General features: G+C 37.0%; 1 protein-coding gene across 1 annotated transcript; it reads right to left on the bottom strand.

The window, feature by feature from the left end:
- Positions 1-735: 735 nt before the first annotated feature.
- LOC104609971 (putative auxin efflux carrier component 1c) lies at positions 736-4,256 on the bottom strand. Its single transcript, XM_010276423.3, has 6 exons — positions 2,545-4,256; positions 2,147-2,384; positions 1,910-1,995; positions 1,517-1,674; positions 1,237-1,313; positions 736-1,053 (listed from the first exon to the last, which is right to left on the bottom strand). Exons 1-6 carry the CDS (start codon positions 3,734-3,736, stop codon positions 987-989), a joined length of 1,818 nt encoding a protein of 605 aa, XP_010274725.1. The 5' UTR covers positions 3,737-4,256; the 3' UTR covers positions 736-986.
- Positions 4,257-13,952: the final 9,696 nt, after the last annotated feature.

Here is a 13,952-nt window from a genome sequence, read left to right on the forward strand (position 1 = left end):
TGTCACTCTGTTGGCTTCATAGTTAATTAATTCATCAATCGACCCATCTCAGTGATCTCACCTTTAACATAAATAAATAGTTTTCGGACTAATTTGGAAGATTCAGGACTTCAGGTTCCTTTCCTTCATGAGGGCCCCAGACAACAGCCAAACGCACCCTAACTAAAAGAAAGCTTAGATTTAGAAAAATAATGAAACAAGTAGAAAGAAGACGCTTGGATATGGGGTGCTCTGTAACAGAAGAAAACTCTAAACTCGAAAGCGACCAAAGAGAAGTGTTGTCGCCTAATATGCGAAATGGGTCGACATCAAATCAAACTAATGGTGGGGGCCCCCCCTCCTCACCTCACCTACACCTAAACGCTAAAGCTCTCATCTCATCTCATTCAGCTCCCCTCCGTATTTATCTGGTTAGCATTTCACTTTAAGCAACGGAACATAATAAAGACACCATTAATGGAGTTTCCCTTCTAAGTAAACAAAATTCAAAATCGGAATTAATCAAAACATGACCAAAGTAAGAAACCCATCATCCTCTCTTGACCAACACATTCACTATTTTTTTTGTAAGGTAAAATGTAAATGTAAGCCATCATTCATCACTGCTTTCCCTTTCTTTTGTTTCTCTTTCCTTTAATTTTCCTCCCTTTTTAGCTTGTATATGGATGTATATCAATCACTGCTTCTATCAAACTATTCTTGGACGAGAAGTGAAAGGTTATGATGACAATGAAGTAACTAATGAACCAAAAAGATTTCACTTGACTACAAATATGATTTTACAATTTTACTAGAAACAAAATCCACCCAATTAAACATGATCATCATAGAGATGGCCTGCAGCCCCCCCTGCCGCCTATCGGATTAATCATTTTTGAAACTCGCCGTTTTCTTCCACAGTCCTCATTTCCGGTGGCTTGATCCACTTGGTTAATTTCTCCTCCGTCGACGGCGAGGCGATGATGCAACAATTGTTGATGATTTTCTCACAGACCCAACAAAATGTAGTAAACCAGCGTGATGGGCAATGCAATCAGCATCCCAAAAATAACACTACATTAACAACAGCCATCATATCTTAATTAGTTAAAAGCTCGAAAGTTGAAACACACAAAGTTACTTAATTGGTTACACCAAAACAGTAAAAGCTTGAAGAACCAGATCAGAGGAAGCAAGAAAAAGTAAGAGAGTGTAACTCTGCAAGGGAAAATATATATATATTGATAGAACACTCACGCGGTACTGAGAATATCAGGATGTACGTTGTATTCCTTGGCGAAGACAAAGGGGACAATTCCCTGTGGAAGAGCAGCCTGGTTTTCATTGGACATCCAAACATCAAAAACGTTAAAACTTGTAAAGAAGTGTAAGCCATAGTTTTATTCTTTTTAGGTTTTCCTTTTGATATTGAAGTCGGATTCGAAGTGTCAGAGTAAGAGGCAGGATTTAGGGAAGAGAGATAGGAGGAGGAGGAGGAGGAGGAGGAGGAGGAGTGACGAGTAAGTGATCGAGCTACCTGTACAATGGCGACGTGTAAGAGAACGCCCCGCAGCCCAACAGCAATGGAAGCAGCTGCCATGACAGCTGGACCTGTAAGGAATCTCACAGCCATGGCAAAAGATGCTATAGAATTCCCACATGCTATGATCCTCGGTTGCAAGGCCATGAACAGACCTGTATTTGTCCAGTGGCATGCCCATCAACCACAGTCACTTACACAAACACTATCTATACTAAGGACCTTTCGTCATCGACATGAGACAATTATCATGAGGATCACTGTTTTGGTGAGCTTTTTTATTATAAAAGATAAACTAAAATAACAAAAGTGAACAAAGCACAAAAAATAGAGGGACAGAGAGAGAATTTCTTGGGTTGTGAGTGTTGTTTGAAAGGAAAAAGTACTAACCCAGACTGAACATGGCCATGCCAAGGCCCGCATCTGACAGTATTGAGATGGACTTTGCTATTATAGCAGGCATCTCAACGTGCCACCTGCAACAAATCCAACAGCACAACAAACACATTTAACACGAAACTCCATTGCTGCTAAGTCTAGTTGTGGCCGGAATCATCACAACTCAGAAAAACGATTGAACAAGTTAGATCCTTTCCGCGTGTTTTATTCGTTTGTTTGTATATATACCTGAATGAAATTAGAGACCAAGTGAGGCCGAGTAGGCTGGAATATGTGTTGGGGTTTCGGATGAGTTTCCTCCACACCATGATCAGAATAAGCCTCGTCATGACACTAGCAGGAGGCATGCCTTTGGGTTTGCTATCACCCATTTTGTGCCCTGCATCGTTCATCTCCCTATCTACTACTACTCCACTGTAATCATTTCTCTCCATGTACTCTTCTTGGTTCTCTCTACGACCCTCCACTGATAACCAAGATCAAACACATGAGAATCATCAGGATTCAGGAATAAAGACGAAGCTCCAAAAGCCGCAAAAAAAAAAAAAAATAAATAAATAAACAAAACCCATTAAGTATACATTAACAATGAAAAAAAAAAAAAGGAAAAAGGTAAAGCTGATTACCTTTTCCGGGAGAAACAGCCATTCTAACATCTTTTACAGTCTGGTCTGCAACGCCATATTCTTGACCACCAAAGACATCTGAGACTGGAGAAGCACTTGAGCTCCAGACGAACATATGAAGATCTTTCGTCCCTTCTTCTGGTTTCTGCTGCACTTGGCCATTGGTGGTCTTTTTAGCAGAAGTAGCAGCAGCGGTGGCAGCTGTATTATTAGAGGCCGGTTTGGATCCAGTAGGAGAGAACATGCCGGGATTTGGAGCCGGGTACTGTGCCCCACCTGTTGCATGGTGATGGAATCTAGCCTTGTTATCCTCTTCATAATTAGACGGCCTCGGTGTCGGTCCTCTCGACGCTGAAAGCCCATAAACATCCGAGGCTCCGAAGTTAGAGTTCCGGCCACCGGCAACCATTGAGTAGAAATCCGTGTGATTGAAGCTGGACCCTCTTGGAGTTGGGTTCCTGGACGACTGCAGAGAGTATATCTCTGCATTTGTTAAATTGGAAGGCCTCGGCGTGGTCGACAACCCTTGAGAGCGTCTAGAGAAGATCTCTGACCTGGAAGCATTGGACTTCCTTACAGTAACATGAAGCTTCCCGTCTTCCTTAATTTCCGCCTGAGTCTCCAGCGGCTCACGGCCATCCAACGACATCACATCGGAATCAACAGCGATGGACACAATGGAACCAGCTGTCTCCGGAAACTGCTCAGTGATCAACATCTTGGCCCCTCTGTACTCAAACATGAACAGCATCAAAGTGTACCAAATGATGCACTGAAGCACCACGATTTGCACCATTAAACTCCCCGAGAAATCTCCATACATCCCTTTAAGCAAAGGGATGCCCATGACGAGCGTGTTTGGGAGAGTAGACAGAGAAAAGAGCGTGATGGTCCACTCCAAGCAGCCTCGCTTGCTGACGTTGGACCACACGGCCAAAATGCCCAAGACGATAAGCTTTTGAAGGGTATCAGCTGCGATGAAGCGGAAGTTCATGGCGTAGGGATTGTTGGTGGAGATGAAGTGGAAGGAGAGAAGTGGAACGGCAAAGAGGGCAACGAAGCGATTGATTCCGGAGCATTGATCCGGCGAGAAGATCTTCCACCATTTGACAGAGCCATAAGCTAAGATCATGGCCACGTAGAGTGGAACCATTGCAGTCATGACATGGTAGAAGTCTAATAATTTAATCATCTTGGCTGAACCAGAGGTCTTCAACTAACCCTTTAACGAACCTAACGAACAAGAAAGCAAGAAGCAGGAGGGGTTGAGAGTTGAGGGAGGAGGGAGGAGGGAGAAGAGAGGAGGACGCAGCACGGCAGCAGAGAGTAAAGGAGAAGAAAAAAGTTGGAGATAGGGAGAGAGAAAGGAGTGAGAAGGGTTTATGGCATCGAGGAGCATGTGTTTTGGTTGTTTTGTTTTTGCGTAGTGGACTAGTGGGGAGAGGTTGCAAAGTGCAAACAAACTACTCTCTCACTCTCACTCTCACTACTCTTGTAGTCTAATACTCTATACAATACAACCAGCTTTGAGAGTTGCGCATAAGCTCCCCAATCTCCGATGTAGGTAGAGTGGGTGATCTCTCTCTCTCTCTCTCACTGTTTTCTCTTCTCACTTTTATTCTGAAGGGGAGCTTTCTTTTCTTTTTCCTGGGGCTCTCTCTCTCTCTCTCTCAGCAGTATATGTGAATGTGAAGGAAAAGCATTTGGTTCTTGTGGTGTATGTCTGAGGTCCTTTGTTTAGGAGCTTTTAAGCTTTCTACCACCGCTTTTTCTCTCTTTTGGTCGGATGGCTTTTTGATTTATTATTTTTTTAGTTTTATCTCATTGATGGGTTGGGGTGGCATGATCCTTGACCCGACATGCCAACCCGCAGAACTGCAGAAGCCAATTGGTTTTTGAAACTGGGTTCTTCACCATCATTGACCCGATTCCCAACTTTTTTCACCTGCAATACCGAAGACTCTCTCTCTCTGTAATTTTGTGTATGTATGGAATGAGAATTGGGACCACATTACCACAAGACTAATAAAGAAGTTTGGGGCTCCATAACTTGTAACATATCCCATATTTGGAGGATCCGTTCCCATCATTCAAGGTCTCCCGCCGAGGAGATTTGTGAGCCCAAAATAGGGGGTGAGGTATCTGCAATCCAACTATATATTGTTGCTTTACATAATACTTGGATGGTGGAGAGAAGCTCAATGGAGACTTTTAGCTTAATTACTAATTCTCCAACCAAACGCTTTAAAAAAAATAAATAATCTGGTTATACATTGATTCCTGTAGGCCCTCTTTCAATGAGACCATACAAAGCCCGGTCTTAGTCCTAGCTACGGAAATGTATCACATGACCAGCTACGGACTACGGAGGGCCACTGCCCAAGATGACAAACTACTGGTCCTGTGGCCCTGGCCGTGGGCCCAAGACTCTGTCCCCTCGACTCCAACTACCAATTTTTAACCCGACCCGAAACTGGCCCAACATTCCTCATTGCCTCCATTAATGGGGTGGTGAATGCATTTATCTTTGTGATTTTTTTCGAATAAAAACTGCAGATAAGGCTGTCAATGGGTCAGCCGGTCGGGTCTACCCAAGAGAAGAACTGATTATGTCAGTTCTGGTTATATTGTTTTGTCCCAATTAATAATTTGATCGAGACCGGTTATTGCTATTCTGAATTAATTATATATAGTTAATAATATCCTCTTAGCTTTTTTTTTCAATTTTTGTTATATTTTATGTCTAAAAGGATATATTTGACAGACAGTATATAATATCAATATTAAACAGTTTAATATTATACTATCATTTTTATCAAGATTATATGATCAAAGATAAAATTGAAGCTGTTATTATGATAGGTAGTTATAGATGTCAAGTATAATCGGGTCTAATGGGTCAGACCCAATTATCCTGATCATTAATAATTGGTTTCAATTCTGGGTCAATCTTATGGAATCGGTTTGGGACTGGTATAAGGCCCGACCCATTGACATCTCTATATAAACATGGAGATGAGAATAATGAATACGAAAGAGAAAGCATTTCAAATCAAAGGAGTAGGACTATGTCTCTTTCATTTCGTTGATATTTTATTGGTGGGAAGATTTTTAGTTTTGAGGGTCTCTGGAAACTCAACACTTTTGCCCTATGATCATCATTCATGTCTAGATTCTCTTGTGGAGAATAATTAATCCATCAGGCATGCAGTTCCATAGTGTACTGGAATTCATAGATAAGAGGACCAGGATTTTCTGGGCTTGATCATCATGTATCACAGTACTATACCCAATTGGGTGGACCTACTCTTCAGTATATCTACCAGCTCCCTCCGTGATCTTAACCATCTGATCTTGATCAACCTTCCCCATAGGTACATATCATACCAGTGATCACTATTGACACTGTTCTTCATGTTCAAGTACAACAAGATTGGGCCTTCCCCCTCTTTCTGGGCTTCATCATGTATCATAGTACCATACCCAATTGGGTAGGCCCTGCCCTTAATCTTAACCATCTGATTATCTTAATCAAATTTCCCTCCAAGTACCTAATTAATAGTTCTTAATATAAAATGGATTCTAGTTCAGAGAGAGAATAAAATACTTCCCACGCATTGAGTTGGGACAGAAGTTAGTATGTCAGAAGTGTATTAAAACAACACTAAGCTTAATTGCACGCACTGCAAAATTGGCCCTCTTCTCTAGAATGTAAGTGCACGGTTTTGATTTGTTTAATTACACTATTCCACATTGATTTCCTCATCAACCCCATTTTTGACCACTTGAATCTCAAAAGCAATGTTTTCTCCCTATGATGGGGAGCTTCTCAAGGAGGAGGGGACTCAAATCAGCTGTTGGTTAAAGGAGAATTAATTACACTGTTTGTAGGCCCACCAAGTACTATGTTTGGAGTTGGACCGTTTGATCAAGCCTCTGGATAACTTTGATCGAAGATTGAAAATTCTGATTGATCTGATGCTCAAAGTTGCCTTTTCAATACGGACCTTTTGGCCCTCCTCCCGGTAGAAGTGTAGAACCCACATGTCAAATATTTATTAAATAAATTTTATTATATTGGGAAAATTTTGTGAATGATATTGCCACGCGCTTTTTTATATTGACAGTGGAGATTCCAATTCCTATGTCGAGGGAATATTCTCAAACATCATTAAAATAAAACAGCGCATTGAAAATATTATAATAAACCTTTTTATGCAAATAAACTCTTCATTAACTTTATACTTTTCTGTATATTAATACATTGTAGATATGTTAACAAAAATTTTGGTATTAATGCCTAAATCCCAAACTTAGGTTGTGTTTAGATATGCTTCAAGATTTGTGCTCTCAAAGCCCAACAGTTATAAAGACAAAATGGGGTACAATGAATTGGGATCTCTGTGTCCTCACAGAGTGCAGCTCACACTGACCTTACAGCCGCATTCTACCGTGTATTGAAAACATTTTCTATGAATAATAACATAAAAGTAGGAGATATATTTTTAATAGTTGGTGTATAGAGCAGACCAGACTCGGGTATGATTGGTAGCCAGTTGCAAAACCAGTCTATCACTACCAAAAGAGACTCTCTCTCCTCGTAATTAACGTTCTTCAAGGTGTCTCAAAGGTCCCGTGGCAATGTCATTCACTTCTTATGGAGTGCAGGAATTTGGTCCAGACATGCCCACAAAGAAGGCAACTTAGCTGCTGACTGGCTGGCCAACCATTGCAAGGAGCTGGAAGACTCAAGTCAAAGTTTTCCCCTTAGGATTTCAGTTTTTTAGTAGGTGTTTGGCATCGGTGCTGGGAGCATCGCACCATTTTCTGAGAAAAACAGTATTGGGTATGTGGAGTTGTAAGTACTTATTTTTTGTTTGGAACCGGTAGACATTTTTTGAGAAAACAACACTGATTTTGTTTGGCACTTGTACTAGCAACAACGTTTTTAATGTTGATCTATATTATCCAACGTTTAAGATGATAACATGTCATTGCATCGTTGGCAACAATGCACCATTTTCTCGAAAAGCATTGAATTTGGTGTTGCTCCATACCACACTTTCCCGATTTTCATAGCATGGTTTGGAAAAACATTTTTTTTCTAAAAAAACGGTACCAAACAAAGGTGTTGTTTGAAGCACAATTTTCTCTGATATAGCGCCTACATGGCACCGTTTTCTCAGAAAATGGCATTGATGCCAAACATCGCCTTAATTTTTTCTGATGCAGCAGGGAGGGTTCTCCCCCGCTCAAATCCCTAATTTTAAAACCAGTTTGTGAGGGCTTCAGCTTTGATTGAGTTGCTTTCATTGATCCGCTTTGAAGAAACTATTAAAATAGTTTTACAAAAGGTCAATTTCATGACTGATTCAAATTAAAGCATATTAGGGCTTTCTTGGTTTTTCACCAAATATAATTTCTAGGCTTTTAGTGTGGCACCCACGTTGCAAAGCTAGAAGTTGCTTTAATAGCCCTTCCAAAGGGGCACTTAGCTTTGTGTTTTGCGGTTTAAAAGCATTTTGACTTCAGATTATAATGTCTTTAAAAGCAACTCTTATCAAGCACTCACAACACTTTTTTGGCTCAATTTTATTTTCCATCCCAAATCTTAAAATAAAGCAAAAACTTATCTAAATAGAGCCTTAATTTTTCTTTCCAATTAGTGTGAAAAAAAAAGTAATTCTTGTTTAATTGTTCATCATTTTCAAGGTAACTACCATATTTTGAGAGTAAAATTTGCAGTCTATTCCATTTTGTGCACTTCTTATACAAATAATTAAATCAATAACAGATTTTCAGAAAATTGGGCACTTAAATTGATATAAACAAAGTATTATAATTTTTATATCTGATCAAAATTTGTTTCAATCAATTCAATGCACATCTGTGTAAGTCATATGCTACTGAATGAGGATGAGTAAAGAACAAAACAAAACAAAAAAAAAAATACATAAAACTTCATGTATTTCCTCAATCATAAAAAAATATTCCAATCACGCGTGTTAGGCAAATTCCATCATGCATTGAATAATGTATTCCGTTTGATTGTTTCCAATTAATTATCAATCCAATATTCTCGATAAAATAAACACAGATTTTACATAGACAAGATAAATTATTAAATTCATAAAATGAGTAAAAAATACTTCCATTTGCTAGGCCACAAATGAAAGACATAAACTTCCAACCATACCACCACCAAAAACAACAACAACCATCTCTGTTTGTTAAAATAAACATATAACAAATAGACATATACAACTATATTATATGTAGAGTAGTATATAAAACAGTTGCAATACTCTACCATAGTGAGCTGAGATATATCTTCTGCCCCGATTCAAATTACTAAAAAATGTTAAAAATAATAAAACATTGTTAGAACTATTTGACTGAATTGTTTCCTTTTTTTGTATGATCTCAATTCCACCACCACCACCACTATCATTATTATCATCGTCATCACATATAACAACAACAACAACAGTGATAATAAACAATAGCTATATATAATATAGAAGTTATAGGACTTTTGTTATATTGTCCTAGACTTCTTTGAGGCAGACTTATAATACTAGTTAAGAAGGTGAAAGATTGATGCTCAACACAGATACTAAGTCCACAAAAATTGAAATTGCAAAATTGGTCAGTATTGTCATTACTAATATAACATATTTAACAATATGAGAACCCAAAATGTAAAGATAATAATGGTTAATTAGTTCTTTTTCTAATGAAGAATAAGAAGGCTCTGCTTGGTTTTTAAGCTTTGGGCGGGGTGAAACAAAGATGAGCTGCTATTAGAAAAGATTGGAGAGCCCAAAATGACTGTCTAAAATCCAAAAAACATGGCTTTTCATTGAAACTTTTTCAAGTGGCTTCTCCAAATAGGCCCTTAAGCCCTAAAGTACAAATCCTAAAATTGGAACTTCATTTGTGCTTTTGTACTTTTGGAAAAACAAACCCTGAATTTTTTCCAAACACATTTTAAGTTATTTTCAACTATAATTTAAAAGGCTTTAGAACTTCGAATGTTCTTTAGTCTTTGTGCTTTTGGACTTCAAAAACACAAATCCTGAAGCTTATCCTAATTTTCAGCTATAACTTAAAGGATTTACAACTATGAATTAGGCTACTTGTACCCTTTGATCTCAAACTACTTCTCAAGATATTTCCAATGATGCATGAATTATCTCAATAACATATCTAATTAATGAGGGAGATATGGTTGTTACAAACTTAGACAGCCCACATGGTCACCCAATGACACAAACAAACTGTAGCCATGACCACTTAAATGGACGATAACCCACAAAAAAAATTAATTAGATGCAAATTTGTTCATGTTAACCATATTAGCTTTTGGATTTACAGATCAATAGAAATGAAAACTAGTCTCAGGGTTTCTTCCTTTCTTCCTTTCAAAGTCCTTACTCCGGAAAAATGTTTTTCACTACCAAATAAAACAAGGAAAGAATAAATACTTGTTCTTCAATGGTATTTAGAGTTAAAAAAAAATCATCAATGTTCTCAATCTGTAGACTTTCCAATGTAACTGTTGATAGATCATCAGCAGCTCACTTGGTTCAAAATCGGAAACCACAGTCCTTTGTTGACCTTGATATATTCAATATGGATAATGTTTTATAGTTTATATATATATATATATATAGTGTGTGTGTGTTTCAATGGTAATATAATCGAACTTTTTTTATTTATCATGAGAGCATTGAAAAGCATCTATAGTGCAAGTTTCTCTGGCAATCCTTGCTACCATAATAATTTATTAATGAAACTGATTCATCCATCATTTCATGATGAAGCTCCTACAAAAATATCATCTTCCTAATTTTTTTTTCTGTTCTTTAGTAGACATAAGTGTTCCTTAGCTTATTTTCTGGAGTTATGGAAGTTTTTCTGGCAAGCAGGTTACTTGTTTCATGTTCCATTATTCGATCTTACTATTCAGTCTAGTAGTGTTCTTGCTTAGTTTTTCCAGTTGTTTGTTCTTGTTGTTGGTATCTTGGTTGTATTTTGATCATTTTTCAATGACGTTTTGCCATTTGGCTACAAAAATACTGAATCTATGTGATAATACTGAAAATTAGGTTTGACAATGATTCCTTTTCTATGCTCATGATCCATCCTTTTGGTAGAAAGGCAAAGGGATACCCCTTATCAATGATTAGGGTTTTGAGAGAGAGAGAGATTATGCTTAACCATATTAAGGGTTAAACCATTGTTTGGTTTTGAAACCTTTGCTTGTTTGACCTTAAGCCTTTTTGCTACAAGTTTCATGAATGAAAGTGGACTAGATGGTGGGATTTTATTTCCTTATTCATTTTGATTGTTGATATGGAGCAACGTGGTGGTAGATTTAAATCTCAAAGAAAATAAATATTTTCAATTCTGTATACTTAAGAGACCTCATTGAATTGTGAGCTCACATAGAAGTGAATCTCAATGAAAGAATCCATATACAACAAAAGAAGAGTCCAATGGAGAGGGTTGTCACATGAGTTTTCACGGAAATCAATAGAAATATAGAATGAAATAACTTTATGTGCCATAGACAATCGTTGTTTGTTTAACTTGTCAAGATTACTTACTCTAGACTGCAAATTGGCTCCCTACCTAACTGATTCATAAGTTAAATTTTCTTTTTTTTTTTTGTGCATTTGAAGGCAATAATGATACTGCAATCCTAGTAACAACATATAAAGTTTCCACTAATTTTCTTTATTATTATATTTTTCACAATTTTATTACAAAATGAATAAAACTTTCAAAAAAAGTCCATCCTGAGACAGTGCCTAGAGGATATATTTCAGACATTTTTTACATATTATGAACTAACTCTTAATTAAGGAGGAAATTAAACACTAGAATCCAATTAAAAAGATGAAGAAAAAAAACTGAACAAAAATACAGAAACATATATTTCTTCTTTCATTTCCATTGGATTTTCCTAGAAGACATGCATTTACAATAAAGGAATCCACTTCTGGTCAGAATCAAAGAACTTAGAGTAAGAAAGACTAAGGCCTCATTTGGCATGTCTTTTCACATGGGTTGTCGCTTTTTAGAAGTCCGGCAGCCCACATTTTGATCTTTTCTCGTTTATTTGGAAAAAGATTTAGCCACCAAAAGCTGTAGCCCCAAAAAGACACAAGAAGCCTATTTTGGGCTATTTTCGGGAAATTCCAAGTGGAACTTTTCATCTTTTTCTCAATTCATCGTCATATGGATAGATGTGCAGAAAAATGCGTCTTAACCAAACGATTTTCAAGCTGTTAAGATATTGATGCAAAAGCTCATATTATCTTTTGACCATCAACTTCCAGAAGATCTTTCAAAAAAAGATTTACATTTACTAAACGGCCTCTAATTAAAACATTAAATGACATCCAAACCATCATTGCATACTCTTTTCTTGTTCTCTTTCTGTTTCTTTCCATCTTCCTTTCTTTCTTTCTATTCTGGGGATGCTTAACAAAGTATTACACCTTTAGTCAGCAGTAAGAGAGTTCAAATGTCTATTTGGTCATTTCATGTGCGCCCGCATATCATGTTGGCTTCTTCCTACCATCATCATTATCTTCTCCAACTCACTAGACACCATTTATTTATTTATTTAAGATTCTTTTGGTCAATCTGAAATCAATTTCAGAGTTGAAAAACCTAAAAAAAATGGACATAAATCAAACAAAAATGAACAGCCACCATGTCTTGGGGTATATATCTATTCCATCAAATTAATTAATTAATTTGATCAAATATTCACAACAATGGCATTACCTGTTGAGGTTGTCTACTTCCTCAACTATAATATTGTTCACAAGTTAAATCACTAGATTACAAACCCCAGTTTGGCTTGCTGACACCCATTGTACACCTCAACTTTGAATTCCTCCATTGGACAATTAAACAGTGTTTGGTTTCTTGTAAATCTATCAATTTTCTTTTCTCACTTGTACAAGTTATCATAAAAATAAAGTAGGATCATTTACTAGAACACCCTTATAGTTTCACTAATTTACTTAAATCGGTGCTATAGTTTTCATTTTATTAAAATATCACCTATAAAGTTCTGAACATCTAAAACCCAAACAGGATAATTATCAAACAAGAAAAGGTCTTAAACCATAGTTTCAGCAGCTTGGACAACAAGGTGAGTCGATCAGGATATTAAACCTTCTATTTATATGACAGAAAGAAAAGGAGCTAAAAAGGCATAGGATTTCTTTGATCTTCAACAAAAGCCATAAGACCAAGGCCAAAGCAAAGCAAATTTGCTTAATTAATCAACCTTTCACTAAGATGTATTTGTTTTGCCATCTGAAAATAGTAACATAATCACATAAGTTAAGTGAAAAATGTTCAAGGGCATGGGGCCATAATTATTTATTCCAAAAGTATCATCCAATATATGTTCATATAAAAAACAAAATTGATCAAATAAATCCAAATAGAGTGATTGTTTATGTCTTATTAAGGGCAAAATTGATATTTTTATTTTTATTTTCTTTTGATTCCATTTATTCAAATGGACATTATGATTATCATTTTCCACTATGGATCATGTAATGAAAGGTCAATTAAATAAAACTACAGGCGTGTTTTAATAAATGAACCAATAAAGTACTAAGAACCAAATGCATCCTAAGTAAAGCGATCATGGCCCATGGGCTGAGAAACTTTTAGTTTAGGCATTACCCAGGCCTTGGGATAAATCCAGGACAAAAGCCTATCCTTATAAGAAGTAAGAACCAACCAAACTGCAATCATTTAGGTTGCGTTTGGTACTACCTCAAACTTTTGGTTTGATCAATACAATATAAATTGGTGAGAGAGAGATGTTATTACATCACATATAAAAATCACTGGAACCAGAATAATTAATTAAACTTCATCTCCCTGAGCAAGTAATGTCAATTTTAAGCTTCAACTATGAATTGCCAATACCAAACACAATCGCTGTCCATTGATGACCCTGCTACATTACTGTGGTGCCAAGTAGGAATAATAGTTGGTAAAATCTGTGAGAAATTCACCACTCTGCTGGGATCAGATCCCTCTTTCAGTTCCTCTCTTGTTTGGTTCTACCCCTTTTTTCTGGTGTGTCTCCCAACAGGCCCGCAGTTTCTGGGCTTGACTGTCCCAGCCTTAGCAAAGGCCCTCTTGTGGGGTCCAAAGAAAAGATCATTGCACACCTTTAGGGTACCTTGAGTCCCACCCAGCAAAAAGTATTGATAGAAACAGCTTATACAAATGCAGTGAGAATAAGAATGAGTTATCAAAAAGTAATTAATAAATAATATATATATATATATATATATATATATAAGAACAATATGAGAGATCGTAGACGAGAACTTCGATTTAATTGACAAAATTGCCATTTG

The sequence above is a fragment of the Nelumbo nucifera genome, chromosome 4 (genome assembly GCF_055504915.1).
Source record: "Nelumbo nucifera cultivar China Antique chromosome 4, China Antique-T2T, whole genome shotgun sequence".
NCBI classification, from domain to species: Eukaryota; Viridiplantae; Streptophyta; class Magnoliopsida; order Proteales; family Nelumbonaceae; genus Nelumbo; species Nelumbo nucifera.